Source organism: Equus caballus, chromosome 26 (genome assembly GCF_041296265.1).
Source record: "Equus caballus isolate H_3958 breed thoroughbred chromosome 26, TB-T2T, whole genome shotgun sequence".
NCBI classification, from domain to species: Eukaryota; Metazoa; Chordata; class Mammalia; order Perissodactyla; family Equidae; genus Equus; species Equus caballus.
Genome location: NC_091709.1, coordinates 40,471,578 through 40,486,030, shown reverse-complemented (window position 1 = coordinate 40,486,030; position 14,453 = coordinate 40,471,578). Strand labels below are relative to the sequence as shown.

Here is a 14,453-nt window from a genome sequence, read left to right as displayed (position 1 = left end):
GGCCAGCCCCCCTCATCCCTCGTTTTTATTTTATTTTTTTTTAATTTTTATTATTTTTTTTATTGAGTTATTGATAGGTTACAATCTTATGAAATTTCAGTTGTACATTAATGTTTGTCAGTCGTGTTGTAGGTGCACCACTTCACCCTTTGTGCCCACTGCTTCACCCTTTGTGCCCACCCCCCACCCCACCTTTCCCCTGGTTTCCACTAAACTGTTCTTAGTCCATAATTTTAAATTCCTCATATGAGTCATCCCTCGTTTTTAAATCCATTACATGTCCTGTGCATGCTCCTCCGCTGGTTCTTTGCATGTCTCCTTCCTGTAGGAGGTGGCTTTATTCCTAGACCAGGCTGGCTGAGGTTTTACGGTGCGTTTCTTTATTTTTTCCTTTCCTTTTCTTCCCCCTGTGAGATAAGCAGCTGGGGAGGTTTCCCAGTGCCAGGGGCCTCTCTGACTGCCGCAGAGCCCACTGCTCCTTGCTCCCTGCGTGGGGCGCGTTTGTAGGGTTCCTCGCCGCCGCCTCTGCTACTTAGAGCCCGGCCAGCCCCAGCGAGGCCTGTGACCAGTGCGGCTGCTCCCAGGTGTCCCTCACCTTCCAGAAGCGTGTTTCCACAGCCGAGGGGCTTGTTTCGCCTTTATACCGCATGCCCGCCTGCGCAGTCTTCACTCTTTTTAGCTGCTCTTACATCTATTTCATGGTATTTGACTGTCTCCTTGCTTCGCCGAAAATGGAGTTTGTGGTTTTGTTTCTTGTTCTTTTGGGTGATTTCCAGGAAGCTGGAGGGGAATGCTGACTTGACGCCACCATCTTCGAACCCAGAGTCCTAATTATGGGTTTGGCGTTTCATTCCAGAGAACAAAAAAGACAAAGCTGTCTAGCTTGGTAGTGGCCTTTCATATTTCGAGAAGACAGAGTTAGAAAATGTAGTCTCTTACCACCCTTTGGACAAACTTGGTAGTGGTTGCTGCTGAAAGGCGGCGTGCCCGCAAAGGCCGGGGTGTGCCCAGTAGCCTGGTTCCCCGCCCGGTCTTTTGGTTTGTGGTTGCAGCTGGCTGCTTGAAGCCTTTCTCTAGACTTAGCCCTCCAGGGCAGGGACTTGAGCTGACTTGCAGCAGACTCTCTGTGACATGGTTCCCTTGAACGTGTCACCTTGCAGAGGGTAAGGTTTTCATGGCACTGGTGGGATCAGAGGCATCCGTGCTGGCCCACCTAGACGATTAGCACGGTTGCAAGTTCCCTTTAAGGGGTGAGGCATGCAGGCTAAGGCACTGGGCGCTGTCACCTCGTGTCTTCTGTATGCATGCAAGTGTCAGGCCTACATCTCTCCTCTTCTGTGTTTCTTAACCTTTCTCAGGTCAAGGGTCTCCTTGACGATATGACAAAAGCTATGGCTCTTCTCCCTAAAAATTAGCACACGTGTGGATGACTTTGTATATCGTTTCTGGGGTTCTGTGAGCGGCCCCTCTTTGAAATCATGGCCCCCAGTCGAAGGACCCCTATATTACGTCGGGTGAGATATTGGCACTATCCAGAGCCATGATCTCATTTTCTCCTTGTTGAGAGTTCTAGACAAAAGTCTGAGGGGGAAGTTCTTGGTGAGGTCTTGAGTTTTCCTTAATTTTACTTATTCAAGTTCATTCTATCCTCTTTTCCCAGAATCAATCAGGAATTGTCGGGTACACCTGAAATTAATAAGATGTTATATGTTAATTATAGCTCAACATCAACAAAACAAAAACCAAAAAAAAGTATTGTCTGTTTTCTCATTGTTATGAGTCTCAACTCCTTGTTGAACCATCTTGTTTCTAAAATTCTTGGCTCCTTGAGCTACTCTTGGACTAACCATGTCCCTCTTTTGTTGGTAGGAACTGAACAGACCTGTATATCATAAGGATGCCTCATTTATCTGCACATATTTTGTTAGTTTTGTATTCCCTCTGCTATATTCTTTCTTAATTAAATCAAAGAATGCCACAAGAGGCCCTAGGGTCATAAAATATTTACTTTGCTTACTCCCAAGGTGCTTCACTGCTTTTTCCTTCTTAGGCCATTGAGATTAAGGAAGGAAAAGGTTCTATTGATGTCATGATTATAATATGCCAATCCATAGTCAGCCCAGATCCGGTTCCCACGAGATTAACTGAAAATGTTGCAGTTAGATAGGAGCAGAACTGTCCTCAAGTGCTATTGTGTTGTTCAATTGATAAAGTTCATGAACTTATTTTGTCTCATTTTATTTCTGGGACATAGTAGTCAAGTAGATTTTTAAAAATATACTAGTGCATTAAAAATTTTTTTTAATTAGATTTCTGTTTGATTTGGGTTGTACAAAAATTAATAGAAAATTTTAATTAAATTTAAAAGTTAACTTATTTCAGAGGAATTTTCTTTTAAATTTTTGTATGCACTTTTTATGGGAGAGTAGGAAACAAAACCAAAATATTTAGCACATTTAAGTGACATAGAATATCCCCTGCTCCCCAAATTGCACATAATGCGAGCACTTGGTGAAAGTTTTTCACTAGATGTCTAGAGGAAATAAAAGGTAAACAGATTTAAACACCAAGAGGACAGAAGTTTTTAATGCTTTGATCCTCAGACCATTTTACTTTTGCTGTCTTTCTTTTTTTGGTTTTGTTGTCAAGAATCTTCTGCCATTGTATTACCATGTGACAGCAGTCATGCTACGTTCCCAAAGGTCACTTCAGAAACACATCGTTTTCTATTTACTGTGGATTCTCTTTCCGCTCGGGTTGACACTATTTAATCTCCTCAACTTCCTTTTCCACTCAAACCCCCATAGCACATTGACACTGTCGAGTTCTGTGGCGACAGGAAGAAACTGCCATCCAATAAAGGATGTAATGTCCATATTCTGTTACTCAGTCATTACCTACAGATGAATGAATGGACGGTCTGTTGTGAAATCCTTCTTAAATGATTTATGAACCAGGGAAATCTGGGCTTGGATGTCACCAAAGTGCGCACAGGGCCGTGGAGGGAGCCAGGAGGGTCTCTGCTGACAGTGGGGTGTTGTCTCCGTGTGTCGTACTGCCGACCTCAGACGGCTCCTCAGTGAGGCGTTCTGGGCAGAGAGGACGCCAGGCTAACACTGGTGTTGAATTACTCATGCATTGAAAAGGCAGTTGTTTTAGTCGGCGTAGTTGAGGAAGAACCTACAGCAGAGGGCTTTATTTTATTGTAGTCCTTCTGAAGAGATTGTAGCCGTGCGCATGTGTGATGTGTGCGGCTGCCACTTGCCCCCTTGCCCTTTTGAAGTCAGACATTTGTTGGGGTTCTCCCAGCGGGAGTGAAAGTGTCAGGAGGGCTGAGATGGCATGAGATTGCTCACTACTCCCCCGGGGCTCCCCATCAGTGTGCGTCCAGCCCTGTCCTGTAATTGTCAGTGGGCACCTGGCCCCCCACCAGGGGCCCTGCCTTCTCCATCCTGGCATCCAGGTGTCTGGTCTGAAATATGGGCTCAATGAACGTCTGCATCTTTGAACGAATTGATCGTGACTGGGACTGACTTTTGCTAATAAACAAGGTGAATGAAGGAAACGTGCTAATTTGACTGGGAAATTAAATTTCCAATATAAATTTTAAAATGACAATAGGAATTCCTCTCCTAGGAGATGCTCTCGGGGGTGGTGGTCGTGTCTGGCAAGGACCCAGTCCAGCACCAGGGCCTCTTTCTGACGGTGGAGGGGACCGTGAACCTGCAGCTCAGCGCCAAGAGCGTGGGCGTCTTCGAGGCCTTCTATAATTCCGTGAAGGTAAGGCTGCTTCGCTTGCACATTCCGGCTCATTGTTCGCGGGTTTGGGGCGGTTTTTACTTGCTGTCTGGCTTTATTATTGTTATCTGTCCTTATTTTACAAGATAAAAAACTGATAGTCATACTATTAATATTTACTCATCAAACTCAAAAAATACTCAGACATTTTGATTCTGAATACATCCTGTCGCTGGAAGTCAGCCTGTTCTCCGTCCTGTCAGATAGGATAGGAGGACTCGGGGGGACTAATTTCAGCCATCCAAGAGACCAGAGCTCCGAGAGGTTGTGCCTGTGGCTTCTGGCGCTTCCCTTTCCAGAACAAAATTGGCCTTTTCGCCATGTCGGCTGCTGCTCTTGGATCTGGCGTTCAGGTGAGGGGAGACAAGAGCCGTGGCCCTTCTTCCCTTTTTGTTGCGTAGGGTGGAGTTCTGCATTCCAGAATGTAAACTCTTTTTCTGTGCTTACGGTTTCCTCTTCCTGAAGGACATATGGACTCCTTAAGTTTTGAGGGGAACGAGTTTAGAGGAAGGACGGGGTCATTAACTGTGTTCACATTCAGGGCCTTCCTGTTGTTCCACAATGTGGCGACTCCCTTCGTAAGTTATGGACTTTCTTACAGTGGTGCTAACCCAAAGCTTAAAATACCTTAACTAGTTAGGTGTGCTACCCGCCTTTTAGGCAGGTCCCAAATGTTAGTGCCATCTCCCTCCCTGGAGCCCCAGCCGAGGCCTGCCCAGGGCTGAACAGAGGCCCTGCTTGGCCCCACGAGGCTGGCGGTGTTCAGGCCCCCAGGAGGCTGATGCCATCTGGAGTGGCATGAGCCAAGAAGACGCAGGCCGGTGAGGAGGACCATGGGTTCAGATGGCAGCCCTCCTCGTCAAGTACCTCCACTGTGCCTCATCCACGTCTTCCTTCTGAAGATGGGGTGCCTGCCGGGAGGGTCGGTGGGACAGTTAACTGAGGTATCTGGGGAGAGGAGAGGGAAATAGCGGTTTACTTCCTACTGTGCACCAAACACCTAAGCATCCAATACGGTCAGTGAGCCATTCTTGTGCCAAAGACTTGAACCGACTCCCCATTCATCTCCAGCTCTGTGCTGCCCAAGACACCATGATGGTAGCATGCCAGGGCTTGGGATACGGTGTGTTTCGGGAGAGATTTGAAAGTGCGTCTCACAGTGCGTGTTGTGGGCTGAGCTGGTTTTTCTTTGCAGCCTATCCAGATCATCAACAGCACCCTCGAAATGGTGAAGCCAGGGAAATTCCCCCCCGGCAAAACAGAGATTCCTTTTGAGTTTCCTCTGCACGTGAAGGGGAACAAGGTTCTGTATGAGACTTACCACGGCGTGTTTGTCAACATTCAGGTGAGTTTCCCGCCCCATGCGTTGACTGCATAACCTCCTTCTACAGAACAGCTGGGTCTCTCTTTCACTGAGAGCTAATATGTGGACCCGAGAATTGAACTCTGTCATTATTGCTGAGCTCTCCCACGGACCCTCTGTGGTGATTTCTCATTTTGCCCTGCAGAACTCATGTCATGTGTGAGCATTATTTTTGATAGGAATCCTGGAGGACCCACGCTGTAACTTCTTTTTAAAAATTGCTTTGTTTCCTTTGGGCTCTGTTCAGGCCACATGGGGGGCCTGTGAGGGGACTTTTATTGTTGGCCACAGATAGGCCCGCACTTCTCTCTGGCACCGGCACTGACTTGTCTGTTTTATATGTATAAACATCTCTGTTTAATACCAAAGGCTGCTACTTTAACACAGGCTTGTGTGTTTTCTTGAACAAACCTCGTGAGTGAGGGGAAGTGGATTTATGACTTCCCGTCTACCTCTGCTGGGCAGGCCCCTTCCACAGTTGCTATTGTTGTCTCGGGTGCAGTTTGGAGTCATGACTCAGAGCGAGAGAAAGAGAGCCTTTTCCTGTGTTCAGTGGAAAGAAAGGTGCTTTTGTGTGTCCAGCCTGTACCGGTTCCCCTCGCCAGAGGAGCCAGAACTATTTTGTCTTACGTGTGTGCAAGAGGGCTGAAGTTAGGAACTTTCTGATTTATTAAGTTTTAGCTGATCATTTTGTCTCGGTAGAGACAATTCCCCTGCTTAAAATATGGCACTTTTAAAATAGAAATCCTCAAAACACTTGAGAGAGTTTAACCAGAGGTTTGTCTGTAAGTTTTATGAATTGCCTGAAAGATCTGTCAAGAAGAAACCCGTGTGGTATGATGTACTCTATTGCAGTGCATGTCTGTGTAAAGAAAAAAACATTTCTAGGCCTTTATTATTGGTGCACCTGTTTCAGGCAGTATATGCACTGAAGGCCTTGGACAGCCCTTGGGCAGTAACAGTGATGATTGGGTGAGCATCTAGGTTCAAAGGGAGCAGCTTGCATAGACATACAGGTGGCTGATGTCCACACATATGTGCTCTGACCAGCTTTGTAGGGTGGAAATACCTTCACCATGAAAGAAGGTAAATGAAAAACGCCCTTTTAGCAAGACTGAAAATATCTCAAACGTTTCACTTGAAAATTATTTTTATTCTCTTTCCAGAATCAGCATTAACTTACATTACCCACACAGTAGTTCTTTAGTACTGTTTATTTAATAATACCAGCATACGTTCGTTAGAAACTGAACAGAATAATCTCAGATTTTCACTCGTCATACTTCTTGTTACTTTCCCCTATGTTTATCATTCTTGTTAAAAGATTAGTATGTTTAAAATAAAATTGGAAATCTCATCCTTTTCCAAATATTGCCAAGAAAGGCATACAGGTATCCATACAAAACTTGTGTACTTGTGTTCCCACATAGCTGTGTGTAAATTGGAAACTATTTCAAATGCAATAGGAGGGGCCATCCCCATGGCCGAGTGGTTAAGTTCGTGTGCTCTGCTTCGGCAGCCCTGGGTTTCGTGGGTTCGGATGCTGGGCACGGACCTACACCACTTGTCAGCCATGCTGTGGAGGTGACCCACGTACAAAGTAGAGGAAGATTGGCACAGATGTTAACTCAGGGCTAATCTTCCTCAGCCAAAAAAAAATTATATAGCAACAAAGACATTTTACATTTGTAATTTAAATTGTTTGATAGTAACATAATGTAAAAATCATACGACAGAGGAAAGGATTTAAAATGTAGCCAGTATGAAATCACCAACTTGCAGTGTCTGGGTGATGGAGGGCCTGATGATGTTCACGCGTCTTCTTCTCCATCACGTTGCATTCATTTCTCATTTTTATTATTACACAGTGCACTCAAGAATCTGTCAGTCTTTTCTAGTTGTCTTTTGTGCAACTATTTTTTTAAAAGTTATTTAAATTGTAGGCAAGTTTTATTATGTTCATTCTACTCTTGTGGCTGTACTAGCAAGATTCCATACTGTCACACAGAATAGAGCAGCACCAACACGTCTGCTGGCATTGTGTCTTCAGAATTAGTTTATAAGATGCTAGTCATGCTTTCTCACAGTTAAAAATATCCTTCTTAGGAGTCTGCTTTAAATCTAGACAGGCATCTTCTTTCTTTGTTCCTGTTGATATTGCGTTTACTGACAGTCGACAAGACTGCATCTTGCACTTCCTGTTGGCGCCCTGCTCAAGCCTGGCCCTCCAGACCCCTCTGACCTCCTGTAGCTCACACCACCTGGCTGGCTCCTTAGTAACTGGGAGAGATCAGGATAAAGTGAAAAGATCCGGGGCTCTGCGGCAGACAGATCTGGGCTTGAACTACAGTGTTACGTACAGGTTCAGAGCATGGGTTCTGGCAGCTGGCAGGTGTAAATTCCAATCCCACCTCTGTGACCCGGAGCAGCCTGCCTGACCTCAGCTCCTGGAGGGTTGATGAGGTCTTGGCGTGAAGTGCTTCGTTAGCATAGCAGCTGGCACAGAGGATGTGCCAGGTAATGTTTGGTGAGTGATTGAGTAAATGAATTAATGCTGACTGTCCTGATGATATCCTAACAGTTCTTATGTTTGTGTTGTTAGGATTGAGAAAGTGCACGGGAGGGAACTTACCCAATTCCTAGAACATAATGTCAGTGTTTTCCTCTTTTCTCCCCTCCCTCACTTATCACCGACTGGCTTATATTACTAATTATTGCTTTCACACCTAAAAAACATCTAGTGACCAAAAGTTGATGCCTGTATTCACATCCTTTTGTTGGCAAGTTATAAAAATCCAACCCAAATTGACTTAGCCAAAAAAGGGGTGTTGGACCTTAGGCCTCGCAACTCCAGCGGCATGTCGAGGCCGGGGCGGACCCCAGTCCTGTCTCCGGCTGGCTTTCTTCTGTGCCGGCTGCAGCCTCGGGCAGCCTCTCCCCTTGCCATGGCGGAGCTGGCGGCCAGCCAGTGGCTGCAGGGCTTACGGTCCACTGGGTTGGCAACCCCAGCAGAAGGGATTCTTTCCTGTAGTCCCAGCGCCAGTCTGGGCTTACTGGTCACTTCTACACCCAGGTCCGGGCGGGGGATGTCAGCCCTGCCTGCACCCGGAGACTAATGGGAAGTTCCCATCGGGAGACGAATCAGAGACCAGGCAAGGCGGAACAAAATACTGCCCCCTCTAGACCGCGTGTGGGGTGTACAGGAAGAGGACGATATGTATGTATACATACGTAATGCACACATAGACATACATATACATGTATAGTAGCCCAGCCCCCACTGAGCGTATCTGCTCGGGGACACCAGATTGAAATCTCCATAGAGAATATATATAAAAAAAGATCCTTGCACACAAGGGATGATTATTTAAAAAAAAAAATTTTTTTTAATGTTTTAAAAGTGGTACCTTAAATATCTAGTAACTTCTTGTTTAATGTAGACAGGTTGTTGATAATAATGTAGCTTCTTGATTCAAGTATGCATATAGTCCCAGTTATATAAATTATTTTTAATGTAATTCAGAAGTTTTTCCTGGGTGATTAAAATAGCAGCTAACTTTATTAAACACAGGTTATGCGATTTTTTTGAGATTAGCATTAAGACAGTGACCTTGCTGTGGAGTTTTGTTGCCAGTCTCTGGGCGCGTGGACGGGGCTGTGAGAACAGTCTCCGGTCGGAGCCTGCTTCACTCAGTGACCGGCTCTGCTGTGGGGCTCGCCCTCGGGGAGGCAGGGCCCACCTTGCGGCAGCGCACCGGCAGTGGCTCGTTCAGAAAAACAGCGTGGGGACAGCAGAGAAATCGAATGCGGCTGTTAAAAGCAAGATGCTGCGTTACTTCCACGCGCGCTTTATTGTGCACGCAGGATCCGTCTGTGTATTGGCCGACGGGGCGTGGGGCGCACTGAGGGAAGAGTAGTTGAATCAGATCAGCCCCGAGCTGACCATGGGGGCGTTGGCTGATGGGATGTGCGGCTTCCTTTCACTCTTCTTTGCCTTTGTATATGTTTGAATTTTCCAAAATAAAAATTTGAAAAAAGACTGTCCCTTTGTTATTCCTTCTTAAGGTTAAAATGTGAGGAGCTAGTTCTGAGATGTCCTGGAGTGCCGGTCTTTGGACCTTGTTACTGCGTGTAACTTGCCTTCAGTGCACAGATGCCCCGAGGGCAGGGTGTGACTGAGTCCCCCCACCCCCACCCCGCCCACGCCACGTGCCAGGCTGTGCGCACGGAGCCCTCGGCAGTGAGAGGGAGCGGAGAGCAACTCGCTTCCTCCAGTTGGTCTCTGAAGTGCCAGATGCTGTTCCAGCCATTTCTAGTCCTTGCAACATAGGTTTTCTAATCCTTACAACAAAACAGGTGCTGTTTTATCAAGAGCTGCCAGGCCCTGCACTAAATGCTTTTCACATGTGGTCTCATTTGATTCTCACTGAAGGCAGGTTTAATATCCCCGTTCCACGGGGCGGGAAGCCGAAGATCAGAGAAATTGTTGTTTGTCCGGGCTCACACAGTAAGACAGATAACTGGATTTGAGCTAGCTTCTCCTAAGTGCATGTTCTTTCTCTTCCGCCGGTCTGGTCTTTTTCTGTGTTCCAGGTAAGACCCTGCACCTGTGTTCCAGTGGGTCCAGCTACAGGACGGCTGTGGGACTAGGCTGAGGAACAACCTTAAAGTGTTTTTTGTTTTTTTGTAGAAAAGCGTTTATTTTGAGCAGTAACCCCCCCCATTATGTATATTCATTTCCTATAATACATTAATTGGACAGTTTCCCTAAAATATTGACTGACTTGCCTCTCTGAATATAATTCCAAGATGAAAGCAAATCGCGCTAAAATGACCTTTTCTTCTCCAACTTCTCCCTCTAGTACACCCTGCGCTGTGACATGAAGCGGTCTCTGCTGGCCAAGGACTTGACAAAGACCTGTGAATTCATCGTTCACTCTGCTGTAAGCTGTGCTTGGGGGCTCGGGGCCTTAATACTAGGACTCTTCTGTGGGGTCGGGGAGTTTACCCTACTTACAGGCTAATAAGTTAGCCTGTTACTGTTCTGTGGCTGCTGAGAGACACGAGACTCTGGGTCAGAGACAAGGGACCTGGTTTCTCCTGGCATAGCAAGCAGTGTGAGCATCAGCATGTGCATCATTCCCTTGGGCCCAGAGTCCCACAGGGTGATGCCACAGGCCCAAATGACACTGGACCTGAGGGGGTTCATGCCTTGGCTGAGGAGCACCAAGCTGGGGAGCCCACCTCTGTTACAGCAAGCAGTGAGCAAGCCTGCTCTTTGCCCGGAGGGAGACATCACCTCCTCCCTCAAGGTTGCTACAGCCAACACAGCTCAGAGATGGCCGTGCCCGGGTAAAGAATGGTCAGGGCCTCACAATTGTGGCATCCCCAGCACAAACATACAGGGACACTCAGGGCCAGGGTGGGTTGCCTCTCACAACACCTTTTGCTAATATTTCGCAGTGACAAAATGTTCTTTAAAAATTCCTTTCACATGCCAACTTAGGGGACTGGATCCCCTCCCCTACCACTGCAGGGGCTCCAAGTGAATTCATGGCGGATTCAGAGTCCTCTGCAGCCCCTCCCTGCTATTCCTTGGTCATCATGCAGAACCCTAGGAGTGACTGGCAGTGCCTGCCCTTGGTGTGACACTTTGGTGACAGATACTCATGCTGATAACCGTCGATTCCTCGTGTCTCTCGGGCCTTTCCGGGTCCTGTATCCCTGCTGCTGCCATGCCTGGGCCTTCCCTTCCCTGTGCTGCACGCTCACTGGACGGCCTCTGGTTCAGGGCCGGTCCTGCCCCTCCTTCCCGGTTCTGCTGTGGCCTGGTTCCCTCCCTTGACCAGCTCCCTAGACTCATCCTCTGGTACCTCTGGCTTCAATTTGAGTCTCAGCAGTTCAGGGACAAAAGTTAGCAAAACTGGGGTTCCTGGAGGTGTTCAGGCACGTGGAGCCTGGATGCGGTGGCTGAGAGTGGTACCAGAGCACCTAGCGGGCCTGCGGCTGCTGCCAGGCATCCTCCTGGGCTGACTCGGAAACACCGCTCCTGAGGGCCTCACAGAGCTGAAAGAGACCTGCCCTCTGTGAGCGTGTGGATTCCACGGGCCTGAGCCCATGTCACCGCATCACCTGGACTGCACAGCCAGCAAGGCCACGGCTTTCCTGGCTCGTTACATAGTGCAGCCCACAGCTTGAGTGCCATGAGCAGGACATTGCGGCCAGGGGCCCACACGTGTCCCACGCCTTTGCCAATGTAATAAACTACATTGTGATGCAGTTAATTTTTATGGAAAATTTGCAGTTGCGTTTCCTTTACACTATTATGAAGTGTCCATGAGTATCTTTTAATAGTGATTAAAAAGTAAAAATGTAGGTCTTGGGGCCAGCCCAGTGGCGTGGTGGTGAAGTTTGCACACTCTGCTTCGGTGGCCCAGGGTTTGCAGGTTCAGATCCCAGGTGCAGACCTAGCACTGCTCATCAAGCCCTGCTGTGGAGGCATCCCACATAAAATAGAGGAAGACTGGCACAGATGTTAGCTCAGGGACAGTCTTCCTCACACAAAAAAGGTAAAAATGTAAGTCTTAAGTCTCTTGTGCATAAGATTGGCAAAATCACTGATGTCCTTTATTTGTGTCATTTTTTTGACTTTTTAGGACTTCTAACAGTTGTAGCTTCCCTCTTTATAAATTTTTAATCACAGTGTTTGAAGTGTCTCTTTTAGTGATAAAATATATAAATTTGTGTAAAATATGAAAAAATATTTATCTTTTTTCAAAGTTATGTGATTTTGATGAATATTTTCCTTTGTTCCGTCAAAAGTCTTCAAACTGAAGCAAAAAAATTTTTTTAATGTAGATTATTACCTATAAAAGACATAATACCCTTTTATGTCCTTAATAACAAGAGTCTACAACTTTGTGAAGAAGAACGAGCCCAAATTCAGCCCCCTGCCCAGAGCCAGGCCCCAGCCTAGGGCCCCCACCCACAGCCTGGTCATGACTGCGCAGCCCCTTGTTGGTCAGCTCCCCTCAGGGTAGGCGGCCACGGCAGAGCCCGTGGGGCTTCCCCCTGCTCCCGGTGCTGTGTCAACACTCGGCTTGCAAGGCTGTGTTCCCTGCCAGTGATTTCACGGGAAGGCCAGACCTCACTGTGACCTGTAGTTGACAACACGTTAAATGTTCCTTACATTCTGAAGGAGGAGTATATTCACTAAAGAGTGTGCTCATGAACCTGTTCATAAAAAGAGTATCTCCAAGAAGAGTGGTCCCGAGAAGAAGCTTCTGGTCAGTGAGTGGAGTTGGCGGATTGGTCAGTGCCCTTCCTCCCCCACGGCCCCCCTGCCCTCTGGCATCCGTGGCCTTTGGATCCTGGCCCCTGAGTAAAGATGCCAGGCAGGCCCTGGCAAAGCTTGGCTATGTTGGTGGGTTCTGCAGTTACGTAATGTGGAGATGATCGTTGTTAATTAATTATGGTGACATTTCTAATTCATTAATTTATAGGTGTGATTCTTGCAGATAGACAGCTGTGTAGCTCAGTGGCTGACAGCCCTGGTGGTGGAGCCAGACCACCTGGGTTTGAGTCCCCCCTCTGCCACTTGCTTGAGCAAGCCATTGAGGCCCTCTGCGCCCCACTGTCCTCCTCTGTGAAGTGGGACCAGTGACAGTCATAGCACCCCAGAGGGTCATCGTGTAGATTCAGTGGCACACTGAGACACTCTGGTGTTAGCTCTCATTCTAAAAGCCAGGTTTAAGATACCTATCTCCCAGCAATACTATTCTGTTTCTTAGGTCTAATTTTTTTTTGTTTTCCTGAGGAAGATTGGCCCCGAGTTAACATCTGTACCAATCTTCCTCTGTTTTATGTGGGACACTCCTACAGCATGGCTTGACGAGCAGTGCTAGGTCCGTGCCCAGGATCCTGATCTGTAAACCCTGGGCCGCCAAAGCAGAGCATGCAAACTTTACTACGCTACCAGGCTGGCCCCTTTTAGGTCTAATTTTTAAATTCTGCACCTGAAAGGGACCTTAGAGACTAAGAAGTCTATCCCCTCATTTTACAGATGAGGAAACTGAGTCAGGGGGATGAAGAAATTTGACAGAGAACTGCACATTGTTGTTGGCAGAGCTGTGTTTAGAACCAGGCATCCTGCCTCTGGGTACCGGTTCTTCCTGGCTCGTTATGCTCCTCTTCATTCCTTTAAGAGAAAGAGGAGTCTGGGGGCCGGCTCCGTGGCCGAGTGGTTAAGTTCGCGCGCTCCGCCTCGGCGGCCCAGGGTTCGGATCCTGGGCGTGGACATGGCACCGCTCATCAGGCCACAGTGAGGCGGCGTCCCACATCCCACAACTAGAAGGACCTGCAACTAGGATATACAACTATGTACCAGGGGCGGGGGTTGGGAAATAAAGCAGAAAAAAAAAAGTTGGCAACAGTTGTTAGCCCAGGTGCCAATCCTTAAAAAAAAAAAGAAGATTGGCAACAGTTGTTAGCCTAGGTGCCAATATTTTAAAAAAAAAAGAGAGAAAGAGGAGTCTGACTGTGGAACTCTTGGCCCTCAAGCAGCTGATTTTGGTTTTCCTCCCGTTTCAGCCTCAGAAGGGGAAACTGACCCCGAGCCCCGTGGATTTCACCATCACACCTGAAACCCTGCAGAACGTCAAAGAGGTAACGTGTGCCTCACGCTCCAATGCCTGCCGGGTGTTTTCTTAGAAACCATGTGCCCCTGACAGACTGTTGCCCCGTGTTCTCTATTTGGGCATGAAATTATTCTTTTTTCCCTGCCTTCAGTCTGAGTGATTAGGTTTGTGAGGGTTGTGGGTTTTTTTCTGTTTATATTGTTGTTTGCTCCTTTTTTCTCTAACATCCTATTTCTACTTTCCTAGTTTGTTGTTAGTGCCGTTGAGTCGATTCTGGCTCCTAGCAACTCTGTGCACAGCACAGAGGAACCCTGCCAGGTCTTTCTGCGCCGTCCTCTCCCCTTCCGGGACTGTGGCAGACTGTGCTCTGCTGTTCACAGGGCTCTCAGGGCCAGTGTTTCAGATGTGGGCGGCCAGGTCCTTCTTCCTCATCTGTCTTAGTCTGGAAGCTCCGCTGAAACCTGTCCACATGGGTGACGCTGCTGGTGTTACTTTCCTAGTAGTTACCCTTAAGTGTTCAAACATACATAGACCATTATAAGTTTAAGACAATTGTAAGCATTGAGAATAAGTACCTTCTGGCCCAAGGTTTGTAACATTTTTGCATTTTTCTCCCATCACACTCCCCCCATTTGTTGAAGTCATCTGAAATCTAA

At 47.4% G+C, this 14,453-nt stretch overlaps 1 protein-coding gene across 2 annotated transcripts in view; it reads left to right on the top strand.

Annotated features, from left to right (window-relative positions):
- Positions 1–14,453, top strand: part of VPS26C (VPS26 endosomal protein sorting factor C) — a 53,719-nt gene that overhangs the window by 31,358 nt on the left and 7,908 nt on the right. For both annotated transcript variants that reach the window (XM_023630141.2, XM_001492982.6), the window contains exons 2-5: positions 3,637–3,780; positions 4,994–5,143; positions 10,024–10,104; positions 13,751–13,825. In XM_023630141.2, coding sequence (XP_023485909.1) covers positions 3,637–3,780; positions 4,994–5,143; positions 10,024–10,104; positions 13,751–13,825 — 450 coding nt within the window. The remainder of the gene's footprint in view (positions 1–3,636; positions 3,781–4,993; positions 5,144–10,023; positions 10,105–13,750; positions 13,826–14,453) is intronic.